This window comes from Anser anser, assembly GCF_964211835.1.
Source record: "Anser anser genome assembly, chromosome: Z".
Taxonomy (NCBI): Eukaryota; Metazoa; Chordata; class Aves; order Anseriformes; family Anatidae; genus Anser; species Anser anser.
In genome coordinates this window covers 24,206,387-24,219,239 of record NC_139723.1, presented here as the reverse complement: position 1 = coordinate 24,219,239, position 12,853 = coordinate 24,206,387, and the positions used below count along the sequence as shown (strand labels likewise).

General features: G+C 33.3%; 1 protein-coding gene and 1 long non-coding RNA gene across 4 annotated transcripts in view; one reads left to right on the top strand and one right to left on the bottom strand.

The window, feature by feature from the left end:
• Positions 1 to 12,853, bottom strand: part of LOC310890139 — a 764,802-nt gene that overhangs the window by 498,972 nt on the left and 252,977 nt on the right. The gene's annotated exons all lie outside the window — the stretch shown is intronic.
• The window catches only part of CHD1 (chromodomain helicase DNA binding protein 1), a 55,006-nt gene that overhangs the window by 38,339 nt on the left and 3,814 nt on the right, over positions 1 to 12,853 (top strand). The window contains exons 23-34 of one of the 2 annotated variants that reach the window (XM_083816512.1): positions 261 to 437; positions 600 to 760; positions 2,120 to 2,161; positions 2,882 to 3,012; positions 3,421 to 3,559; positions 4,324 to 4,474; positions 5,476 to 5,598; positions 5,956 to 6,096; positions 8,315 to 8,578; positions 8,991 to 9,131; positions 10,460 to 10,638; positions 12,292 to 12,388. In XM_083816512.1, the coding sequence (XP_083672638.1) occupies positions 261 to 437; positions 600 to 760; positions 2,120 to 2,161; positions 2,882 to 3,012; positions 3,421 to 3,559; positions 4,324 to 4,474; positions 5,476 to 5,598; positions 5,956 to 6,096; positions 8,315 to 8,578; positions 8,991 to 9,131; positions 10,460 to 10,638; positions 12,292 to 12,388 (1,746 nt within the window). The remainder of the gene's footprint in view (positions 1 to 260; positions 438 to 599; positions 761 to 2,119; positions 2,162 to 2,881; positions 3,013 to 3,420; positions 3,560 to 4,323; positions 4,475 to 5,475; positions 5,599 to 5,955; positions 6,097 to 8,314; positions 8,579 to 8,990; positions 9,132 to 10,459; positions 10,639 to 12,291; positions 12,389 to 12,853) is intronic. The other variant, XM_083816513.1, reaches the window with a different exon arrangement.

The window sequence follows — 12,853 nt, the reverse complement described above, 5'->3', positions numbered from 1 at the left end:
TTCTGAGCCTATATTGCATGGAGTACAACTGTATCATAAATGAGCGAAAATATTTTCATTAGAGACAGTGTTTCTTGAAACATGTACGTATAGATTTTATGTGTATTATAAAGCAGTAATAAATACAAAATGCATGAAATATATAGATGCATAAAATATGCCATCAAGAACTTAGGATTCATAAAATATCTTTTGCTAAGTTTTGCTCAAGTAAAGTCATTTATTTAAGTGATGAAAATACATACGTTCTGATGTATAAGGTGGCCAACTTTTCCAATATGGATGAAGATGATATTGAGTTGGAACCAGAAAGAAACTCAAGAAACTGGGAAGAAATCATCCCAGAAGTCCAGAGGCGAAGAATAGAAGAGGAGGAAAGACAAAAAGAACTTGAAGAAATATATATGCTCCCAAGGATGAGAAACTGTGCAAAACAGGTACCTCTGGGTTTTAACTGACTTGTATATTTGTTTTGTCTTTTTATTTTTATTTTTGCATTTTTTTTTCCTTCTCTGAATTCATATTTTTGACAGGCTAGGTAAAAGTTTATTTTGTTTGTGTTAATATGTAGTTCTGAACTGTTTATTCTGAAATTCCAGATCAGCTTTAATGGAAGTGAAGGAAGACGCAGTAGGAGCAGAAGATATTCTGGATCTGATAGTGACTCCATCACGGAAAGAAAACGTCCAAAAAAGCGTGGAAGACCACGAACTATTCCTCGAGAAAATATTAAAGGATTTAGTGATGCAGAGATCAGGCGGTAAGATATGGGGTGATGTGCATGTTTAAAGGGGCAAAACAGTTGGTTTTTTTAAATCATTATAGAGTTCAAAAATACTAAAGACAGTCTATTTTTGTGAAATTATTTGAATTTTTTCTTTCTATTTAATGTTTTACCTTGAAAAGGTACAAAAGCAGTTTTTGTACTTTCTGGTGTTGACATAGTTGAACTGTTATGGCCAGAATTTGAATCCATTTTGGTAAGGGATAAAATTAGCTTGGAAAATGATTCTTGATTGTTTTTTACTTTATTATTATTACTCTAAATTCCTGCATCCCCTGAGGACAGTGATTTCAAAAAAGATTTGATAACAGTGGGTGAACTTTTTTTTTAACATATGAAAAATAGTTTACTTCCCATGATTCTGTGTGAACGTTGCAGAAAGAACATGTACAGCTTTTTGGTGATAACTACAAAAAAAGTCGAGTGGGTTTTGTTTTGTTTTAAGCTTCTTGAAACTGTAGTTGAATTAATTTCATAAGGTGTCTTTTTAAGCTAAAAAATACAAAATCCCATTTGAGAAGTGTATCTTGAACAGTTGGTTTAATAAATCTGGTGCTAAAGTATTTTTTGGCAGGAAGAAGAACTGCCTTTGCTTTGCCTTTGTGTCTCTGTGAAATGTTACTCTGCTTCTGAAATTTAGGTGTTCACATTTCTCTAAAATATTTTAAATCTTTCAAAATACTTTTTATTATAATAATAATCCTTAATAATCCTTTAAAGATTCTTGTTGCCTTTCTGTTTCATCTAACAAAGTGGATTGCTTATTCTTTCAAGTGTATTCACATGCTTGCACTAGCAACTTGAATCTTTGATTGTTATGGAAATTTCTTTTTTTCCCTTTATTTTTATTTAATTCCCTCTTTATCCTGCTATTTCTCATTTCTTTCCATCAGTTATTTATCCCAAAAGCAGTAACATTCCTTTATCTTCCATGTTGTATTTTCTGAAATCTTAAAATCACCTGTATTGTTTCAGATTGCTCCTTATGTTATGCTCAGATATAACATAATGTCTGAATTCTCTATTTACAAATTTCCATTTTATTTTTGATTAAACACATCTAGTTGCTGAATTTTGTCATGTGAAAGTAAAGGAAATGTTTTGTTTTTGTTTTTAATAAAAAATAAATTGTACCTTCTATAGTTTTATTTATATTTGTTCTTAAACCAAATAGAGCTATGACTATGTGCAGGTTATCTTGATATATATCAAGCTATGGGTTTTAAAATATTGATAGGATTTCAGTACAATTCTTTATGGACAATTCAAGTAATTAAAAACTAATGTAGTTAGTTAAGCATACATTTAAACTGCAAAATTATTTTCTGTTATTAGGTTTATCAAGAGTTACAAGAAATTCGGTGGCCCTCTTGAAAGGTAAACTTATAATTGTGTAGCAACTTTAAACCTTGTTTTCATAAAAATTAGAACAATATAACAAGAAACCTTAGACTAGAGAGAAAATAATATGCTTGGTCTTTTAACTTGACTGTAACGTGGCTCTGGGTTAGCATCAAGAAACCTTTCAGTTTTGCTGGACTGCTTGTTATTTTCTTTATATTTTACCTATTGTCTTGTTTAATCTGCATTGGTGATAGGCATGCTGTTGTCTTGTTTGATAGCCTGTTGAAAGACCATCAGTTTATCCACTGTGACTGCTATCTGCTAACTGTTCAAGTTACTTTTGCCATTTCATTTTTAAGATATGGAATAAGGCAAAAAGCTTAAGAAAAACTTAACATCCTTATTTTCCTTGAAAATATGTATATTCTATATGATCATGTCGTATGTAATGGTTCCTTTTCTTTTCTTTCTTTTTTTTAAAAAAAAAAGTACTGCAATCTATCTCAAAACTGTAGAGTTAGGGCCCTTTATAGTAATTGTTATATTGTCCTCTGATATCTGAATTTCTTTTATTTTTTCCTTTTTGTAATTACTATATTCTTTTACTTAACTGTTTTTTAACCACCTGGGTAACAAGTGCAGGTGACTGATAACTTAGATGATCATTTTTCTAGTTTCAAAATCTGAAGGAGTCATTTGCAATTGCTAAACTTGCAGACCTATAGAAATGTATGGGTTTTTTTTGTATTACAGGTTAGATGCTGTAGCTAGGGATGCTGAGCTAGTTGATAAATCTGAAACAGACCTTAGACGTTTGGGAGAGCTTGTGCATAATGGATGCATTAAGGCTTTAAAGGACAATTCATGTGGACAAGAAAGAGCAGGTACAGTGTGTTTGGAGGTGTTTGTGTGTGTGAGGGGGAATAAAAAGTGTTAAGAAGTCTGAATTATTTTTGCACTCTGATCATAATAGGAAACAATTCTTAGGGGAAAAAACAAATGTTATCATTCTGGGTGATTTTGAAAAAGGGTTATACTAAGACAACAACTTCTTTTCCTTTTTTTTTTTTTTAATTGTCACTGCAGAGTGCAGTTTGTTTTTGCATTACTGTGAAATTTAAAAATTATCTGTTACTATCTGAAAGACCTTGAGATTATGGAGCTTAATTAGACCATTATGTTAAGGAAAAGTCTCATAGTATAGCTATAGCAGTGAACTTGCTTGTTTTCTTTGTTTTTTATAAGATACATGTAACAGCTAACATTTTAATACTTTGATCATTTATTTTAAGGAGGTAGACTTGGGAAAGTTAAAGGCCCAACATTTCGAATCTCAGGAGTGCAGGTGAATGCAAAGCTAGTCATCTCTCATGAAGAAGAGTTGGCACCATTGCACAAATCCATTCCTTCGGATCCAGAAGAAAGGAAAAGGTATTTTTTTTCCTGAAGGAAGTTATAATTTAGAAAATGGTTCAGGCTTTATTTGCTTTATTCAGAAAACCCGGACTCAGAGGAAACTGTCACAGCATTGTCCCTCCATTCTCTGTAAGGACTGGCAGCAGCAAACTGCTCCAAATTTGTTTTTCGTTATTTCTTCCTCCTTCAGGGAAGGAAGAGGTCAGTATCAGCTTTGGCTGCTGAACTGTACTCACTGCATTCAGTTACTCATAGTACTACATCCAGACTAAAAGTCAGGCTTGCTGATGAGCTGTTCCATGTGTCATATCTGCTTGAGGGAAAGCAGTATATGTTGAACTGCAGTAGATGGTAACTGTTGGTGGTAGTTACCACCCTCTGAACTTCTTTTCCTTGTGTACCACAATCTTTACACTATCTGCATATTCAGTTAGCAGTTTCATTTGGATGATGTTTTATACAGAAGTATAAAACAAGAGAACTTCACAATTAGCCAACTCTGTGACACCACCCAGGACCACAGACAGATGTCTTTTGTCTATCATGATCAATATAATCTTGATCAGCTTTAAAACATATTTCAGTGTTGATTTCAACAAATATTTTCTGGAAATGTTAAGAAAGTATAGTGGTAGGTACTTGGATTACTTTCCTAAATATAATAGCATCGTAGTGATGTAACTAGATGTGCGTTTTCTGTTCTTAGTAAGTCAGCATCCTCTTTCCTAAGCTTCAGAAATAAAAATCTCCTATTTGTCGTTGTGATTTATTTCTGTTAGATATGTAATCCCATGCCACACCAAGGCTGCTCATTTTGATATAGACTGGGGTAAAGAAGATGATTCCAATCTGTTAGTAGGCATCTATGAATATGGCTATGGCAGCTGGGAAATGATAAAAATGGATCCTGATCTCAGTTTGACACAGAAGGTATGTCATCTACAATGTTTTATCAAGGACTTTTTTTGTTTAGATAATAATGCTAGTGACAGTTACTGAAAGAGCATAATTTATGATAAGTGAAATTGCAGAGATTTTACATACCTGTAGTACTTCCACATATCTATCCTTTGTGTGGTGTGCCATTAGATTTGGAGTCTTCAGCTGAAGTCTGCCTTCTTATGGTCAGTTATGCTTCCCTATTTCTGTGAGCCTCTGTCGTTTGAATTCTTTCTTTTCTGTCTTTTGCTTCCCTATTTTAGATGTTTGAGATGAGGTTTTTTTGTTCTTGAGTTTTTTGAAGGGAGTTTTTTCTAGGGATTTGTCTTAGTTTCTCCACCACCACTTAATCCCAAGGTTCTTCAGTTGATGGACAATCATGACATGAAAATAGCTGTACTGATCAGACTGAAGTACTGCAATAGCTGATTAGCAATAGTGAGCAACACATTTAGGAAAAAGCTAGGATGAGGCAAACTTCGTGACAGTGTGAACAACCTGTAGCTTTGAGATTTAAGGAGGCAGGGTTTTGTCCAAATTTGTTTAGTAATGATTTATACTTCTGCCTTCAATTCATTTTCTGTTTTATTAAACCACCCATTTGTACTTCTGGCATCTGCAATATACTGTAATAATGAGTTCTTCATTTAGAGGATGCATGAGGCAGAACTGGGAGTTCTGTGGATGACTGGTAGAGGAGCCCAGAATGAACTATCAGAGTGGAAACAGAAATCTGAGTCTAGTTTGTTCTAAATTTTGTGAGGCAATTTCCAAGATGTAGCATTTGCTATTTTTAGAAAAATGAAAACATAAGAAATTCTCCATTGCTTTCAAGCATGCTGGTATATTTGCTAGATACAGTTGAAGTGGAAGGATCCACCTTCTTTTATGAAACTTTTTCTGTTCTGAGTGCTCTAGGCTAATAAATGAAATCTGATTTTTGAAATCTGATAATGCGTACTCATAGTTCCTACTACCAACATTCTCCTCAGATTTTACCTGATGATCCAGATAAGAAACCCCAGGCAAAGCAGTTACAGACTCGTGCAGACTACCTCATAAAATTACTGAATAAAGACCTTGCAAGAAAGGAAGCACAAAGGCTTGCTGGTGCAGTAAGTAAAATTTGGCATTCAGTAGCAAGATAAAATAAAATTCTTTTGGTGTTAGATCCTTTTCCTTTTTTTGTTCTCCTTTTTCACATTGTGCAGTACTGGTAATCATACTACATGAGATGAACTTAAGAAATGAATTGCAAATATCACATTGTATTAATCTCTCTTATTTAGCATTCTCTCTTATTAGTATTCTCTACTGTTGCACTGTGCTTGCTCCAGTCCTGAGAACAGTGGTGGTCATTACTGTCAATAAATAAAATGAAATCTATTTGATATAAAAACAAATCTTTTTCTGCAACTCTGGTGAGGAGATGCTTGCCAATTGCTGTATTAAAGGTACTAATTTGCGTTCAGGGCAATTCAAAGAGGAGGAAAACAAGAACTAAGAAGAATAAGTTGATAAAGGCTTCAAAAATAAAAGAAGAAATAAAAAGTGATTCATCGCCACAGCCCTCAGAAAAATCTGATGAAGATGATGATGAGGAGGATAATAAGGTAAATATCTTTCATATAGTGAGGGTGACTGCTAGAAATTTCTATTTTATTTTCTGTTTGACCTAGTAAAATTGACGCACCTGAATGGCATCTTCTTCATGTGGTTGTTACTGTTAATATTCCATCAGCACAATTGCATGGACTATCTGTTGTAATTTGGTGATAACCCAGTAGCTGAGGAATTATGAGTAGTTTTCCAAATTTTATTATTAAATAATGTTGTAGTGTAATTAAAAGTATCATTGATCAATTTCAATGTTATTTAAAGACTTCAGCATTGTATCTGTTAGAAATGTAAACCTAATACAACATACAAATATGGAATGTTTCTGGCTAGCGTGTTGCTACAGTAGTAGCAACTGGTTCTTCAGGTATGTTTTAGTTCAGGACCAGCAGAAAAAAAAAAAAGTCAAACCCAATTAGAAGGAGCAGCATGAATAAATGATGTTTCAAGATGTGCAAGTGAAAATTTCTGCATGTCATGACTTTAATTATGCAAAAAGACTACTTAACCTCATTATGTTGTGTTACTTCTGAAGTATTCTGTTAGGCCTCTGTTTTTGTTGGATCTATTTCTTATATCTATTACACAGCAGAAACCACTAGAGAGAACAACATAACATTTAGGGTTAAATACCTAATTTTATAATTTTGAAATAGTTTAAATAAGTAAGTGCAAATCTGTAAGTATCATTAAAATCATTCCTACTTGGTTTAATATAAACCAAAATATGTAAGTGTCTTTCATAATCATTTAAAACTATTTCAGGCCATTGTAATTGTCAACTTTTTCTGTAAAGATAAAACACTAATTGAAATACACTAATTGAAATACATAGTTGAAATAGATTAAGTCTGAGAACTATGATGCAGTTTACAGAAAAGTTAAGAAAAAAAAAAGTAGTAAGTTTTAACTGAAGCCTTCCTATATGTTATAAGTATATAACATAATAAGTTATAAGCATAAATATAAAGTCGTACCAATAAAAAAACAAATAAATAACAAAAAACTAACCTTTCTTTGTAGACTGGCTTATTTTGTAGATACGATAACTTGAATGATTTGTTTGGAATGTAAGACTGAGAAGTGTTTTCATAGTTCCCAGTGAATTGATAATTCGCAACTGAATGATAAAACAACATAAATTAAGTCTTCAGACTAAAAAAAAAAAAGAAAAAAAAAGTGTCAGACTTCGTCTTCGTTCAAAACAGAAGACACTGCCAGTCTGTTGATTGATTTTTCTGTTTGGGAGAGTGCCTAGAATGCTTTTGTGTATTTAATAATGGTTATGCATTACTTGAATACTTTTGGGCAGAGACAAATAATTTCACCTCTGAAGGGAAAAAAAAAAAAAAGACTAGATCCCAAAATAGGCTTTAGACACCCAAGTGATTGGCTCTAACTACTTAACTGCCAGAGTGCTAATAACTTGATACCTAATCTAAGTAATTTATTGTAATTCATGTACTAGATGTCTTTACATCTGCTTTTTTGCAACTTGTCCAAGATATCTTTTAAATTGATTAAAAGATGATGATGATTCTTTTGCTTGTGTGATATTACTTTTGTTACTTAATAGTATTTTTCTGTCTGAAAGGATATCAGTTTCCAACTCTGACCTCATTAACAAATATTACAAACGCTTGATGTATTTTTCCTCATCAAATAATTAAATGGGCTTCTATTAGACAGTCTGTAAGTAAGGCTTTTTATTTGAGCATAGTAAAAAGAACAGCTCCAAAAGAATGGAAGTTGGGACTCTCTTGCCTTCTCCTGTGAACGTTTAATGTGGGATCAGTAAAAAGTTACTGAGACAAAGCTAACTAGAGCAGAGGTCTTCTGACATCTGTATCACTTGAGTGTCCTGAACAATCAGCTCAGTTTTCAAGACATACTTCCTTAGTGACTTTAGTGCTTTAGAGCTTTTTACAGGGACAGACTTCTTTTGGCATATAGAAATTAAAGTGACTTAATTTCTCACTCCCTTCTTATCACTGCCAAATCAGTACTTGTTTTGTGTCACATCAAGAAAATGAGTAAATAGCCCTCATTTTTCTTTACAACTATATCCATTTCTATTTGATAGATGTTAAATCCATGTAAAAAAAAAAAAAAAAAAGAAATGCACAGATAAAAAGTATGTTTTAATCTTATGGTTGCGAAACTTGTATAGCTAGAAACTCAGTTTGATGTGACATATATGCTTGCATATTGCAGGATGAGATTGTTTCAGTGAAACATCTACATAAAAAAATAAAAGCAGAAAAAGAAAATGAAGAAAAGCCTGAGCCAGATATTGGTATAAAGAAGGAAGCTGAAGAAAAAAGAGAGACAAAAGAAAAGGAAAATAAGAGGGATTTGAAAAGGGAGAAAAAAGAAAAAGAGGATAAGAAAGAATTAAAAGAAAAAGATATTAAAGAAAAGAGAGAAAACAAAGTAAAAGAATCCACACAGAAAGAAAAAGAAGTAAAGGAAGAGAAGGTAACTAGGTTTATTTATCTTATACAGCATCAGAAAAGGCCACTAGGTTTTTGTGAATGATTTTGAATTGAAAAGGTATTTTGGATCTAATCAGTTGTCATTTCATTGAAATCTTTTACATCATTTGAAGTTACATTTTTACCACTTGCAACCATGAAGACAGGCATATGAAATGGGGAATTACTTCCTTAATTATATGTATCTTCATTGGATTGTGAGTATGCATGGGTACAAGAAAAGAAACTTACTCCTTTTCCATTCTCCTTTTCCATCCCACAGAGAAAGTAAAATGTACCATCATAGTTTTCCTTCCTATTATTGAAGAGTATGCAAGAGTTATGGTTATTGTCATACATTACAAGATAATTTCAGACCCAAAATATACTCAAATATTTTCATATTTTGTTCTTAGGTAAATGAAATCAAATCAGAAAATAAAGAAAAAAATAAAAAAATTCCATTGTTGGATACTCCAGTTCACATTACTGCCACGAGTGAACCAGTTCCTATATCAGAAGAATCTGAAGAACTAGATCAGAAGACGTTTAGTGTGGTAAGTCCCTTTTTGATAACTTGATTTACAAGTTTACACTTGATATTTTAAAAAATGGAAGTTTCTGATTCTTTATTCATTATTACGCACAGTACCAGACAATCTCTTGCTAGTAAAGTCTTAGATCAATGGATGATATTGATACTATTCTGAAGTTATTTTTGTCTTCAAGCCAGCAGTTTTATTCTGTTGTTTGTTGCAGGTATGCAGTATAGTAAGAAAACTTACCTAGCAGTCTGTATGCTAAATAGATTTTAAATATACTCTGTAAAGATCTATCCTCAACAAAAACTTATGTATACTGCTTCAAGAGCAGAATACATAATGCAATTGCTGGAGTCTCTGGCTTCACCTTATCATAAATGCTTTTCCTCTTAGTAAGATAAAAAGAGAAATTAAGTTTCAGTACTTCCCTCCTGCGGTATCACAGACATAAATTATTAGACACAGGAAGGAACAAATTCTAAAGCCTTTAGAAATACCTGGCTGGAGTAATCTCTTTGACACCAAAAGAATTTCGGATAAATTACTACTTCTGTCTAAAAACAGAATCAATATCAGAGAAAAAAAAGAGGTATGTACACACAATATATGTAGAGTTGTATAGGTCAACTGCAGCCTTTGGTAAGCCTGAAAGGTACCAATGAGTTCTTCTGAGCAGTCGTGAGCTTTTCTTCTGTGTGTTTTATCATACAGATTTCAACGGTTGTCTGTTTCTGCTGGTCAGGTTTAGTGGATTTATTGTGGTGCTGGCTGTGACACGCAAATTAGATTCTCATGAGTATGTCCTTGACTCATCTTTGTATATTTTTAAACTAAACATTCCAAGTGACTTATCTGTGATCCCCAGGATGGGCCTCCAGTGACTCAGGTGGATGTGTGGATAGCTTTGTGACTGGAAGTCATTTGATTTCTCTGTACACTTACATTTTTCTGATCACTTCTAGGTTTAAGCAGTGAGCTCTGCAAGCTATCTAATTTAAGCTGTGGCTAAGTCAATATGTATTGCAGCTGATTAATTGCTTAGTGTCATGAACTAGCAATGGAACTCTCTTCCTTGAACTCTTTGGGGATGGGGCATCATAACTTCTCTGTTCTCAAGGAACAGCCTCTTTGATTTTTCTCCATAGATGTTGACACATTGTTTGTGGTATTCTTCAATGTGTTCCCCTCACCCTATGAGCAAGGTCTTGTGTTTTGTTTTGCTTGTAACAATGCTGTCTTGCCTGTATAAATATCACAGTAATGGGTGGGGTCGTGTTCTAATTTTTTTTTAATTTATATATATACATATATATATACACATATATATATTCTGCATTTTACAGTGCAAAGAAAGAATGAGGCCTGTCAAAGCAGCATTGAAACAGCTGGATAGACCAGAGAAGGGCCTTTCTGAAAGGGAGCAGCTGGAACATACTAGACAATGTCTAATCAAAATTGGGGATCACATTACTGAATGCCTAAAGGAGTACACAAATCCAGAACAAATTAAACAGTGGAGGAAGTAAGTTTTTCTGCATGAATTTTTGTTTTGTAAAAAGAAAATCTTTAATTACTTGTATTAAGGATAATAGTTTTTGATTATTTCTCTTGTTTCTTACCCTCTTTTTCTTGTATTTTTCTGCTGTCTTAAGTAAGGGTTATACAAGTTGATTATAAATGGTTCTGGCTTTTAATAGATTGACTTCTTCATACTGTATAGCAATGCATTTTATCCAGTAGGTGGAGTAATCTCACTTCTTACAACCCAAAGTAAACACTAGATAACTTCTACTTAGTGTTAAATATTTAATGGGAAAGAGTTCTTATCTTTAAGGATCTGTTTTTTCAGCTTTGAGGATTTTTTTTTAATTTATGCTAAAAATAGGCAATTCAAATGTGTCTGCTGAACTTTGATTTTTATTTGTAGAATATTTAATTCTTTTTAAAATATACTCTAATAATATATGACATAAAATTATTTATAATAACATACTCAGACGTGTTTCAAAACAGAGTTCTTAAATGTCTTTATCCATCATTATATTACACTTAAAAGTAACTGAAATTGCATTAAGAATCTATCGTAACGTGCACTTAAGTCTTGAAAATACATCCTACAACTTGGGCTGAAAATATATACTACACTTCCATATGGAAGTCAGTTAAGCATTATCATTTCCTTACAGACTGTTGTTAGTGTAGAATGCTTAAGCAAGTAAAAACAGCTGTACTTCAAAATTTTTAAAGGTGGTCTGAAATATAAAAACAAGACCCGTCTAACACCTCAGTAAATGTTATTTTTCTTTAAGTGGAAATACATAATAGGGCTAGTATTCATAATAATACTACAGTACCATTTGGCGATTGTTAAAATAAGACTTAAGTAGTCAGAGTGAAGGATCAGAGTGATGCTTCCGGAGCCTGAAAAATTCAGATGTTACTGGATTGTAGCATTTGGTAGTCTGATAGAATTTTAGACTTCAGTTTAGTTATCTGTAATCATAGAAACAAACATTTTCTTTAGGGTTTTGGCATCTATACTTGACCTAGTGTTTGTTCTTCTTTGTTCCTGCATAGGACAGATTAGGCTTGAAGTTACAGCCATGCCACTTCTGTCATTTCTTCAGATTGATTTGTTTTCAAATCTTTGACCAGGATTTGGAATTGTGGATGAATTCTCTGATATTTCCAGGAAATAAGTCTTGTAGGTCAAATGTCTTCCCCTGCAGGAAACTTCAATTTTGGAAGAAGTTTTACTTACTGTACTTTACTTGTATTTTTAGTTACTGGGTAGCAAATATTGAAAATTTCTGTTAGATTTCTAACAATCTTTCAAAAGGCATGCATAAACTGAAAGCAACATTTCTAAGCATTTCCACAAATCATTGCATTAATGAAATTGATAATAATACTACTGTTCATGCACTACGAACTCTAAAGTAATGATGATAAATAATGCAAAGTGTCAAATTGTTACAGTAATTAATTTGTCAGACATTTGATGTACAGCTAAATGTTTGCTGTGCAGCTAGGCACTAGTCTGTAACAGGTTTTACAGTGTTTCTTTTTACTGAGGTTGTTGAATTAATTTCAATTAAATCTATGCTGTTTTGTGTCATACAAAAAAAAAAAGAATATATGTAAGAACTACAACATCTCTTTTCTTCTTCCTCAGAAATTTGTGGATTTTTGTCTCTAAGTTTACAGAATTTGATGCCAGAAAGTTGCACAAACTGTATAAGCATGCAATCAAAAAGCGCCAAGAGTCTCAGGTAATATTTTAAGACCCTCTCTAAATATAAAAATGTTCAAGTGTTATAACTCGTTTAGATTTAAAGGATTATCAGAAACACAGCAAGGCATATACACTTTAAATAAGTACTTGCTTTGTGTTTGTGGTAGTCTCCTTTGATAGGCACTTACCCATGTTGAACCTCATTGAGTGCCAGGTCCTGCACTTTGGTCACAACAACCCCATGCAATGCTACAGGGTTGGGGCAGAGTGGCTGGAAAGCTGTGCAGAGGAAAAGTATACAAACACCCTTACAAAAGGGTGTTGGTTGACACTCGCCTGAGCATGAGCCGGCAGTGTGCCCAGTTGGCCAAGAAGGCCAATGGCATCCTGGCTTGTATCAGGAATAGTGTAGCCAGCAGGACCAGGGAGGTGATCGTCCCCCTGTACTCAGCTCTGGTGAGGCTGCACCTCAAGTACTGTGTTCAGCTTTGGGCCCCTCAGT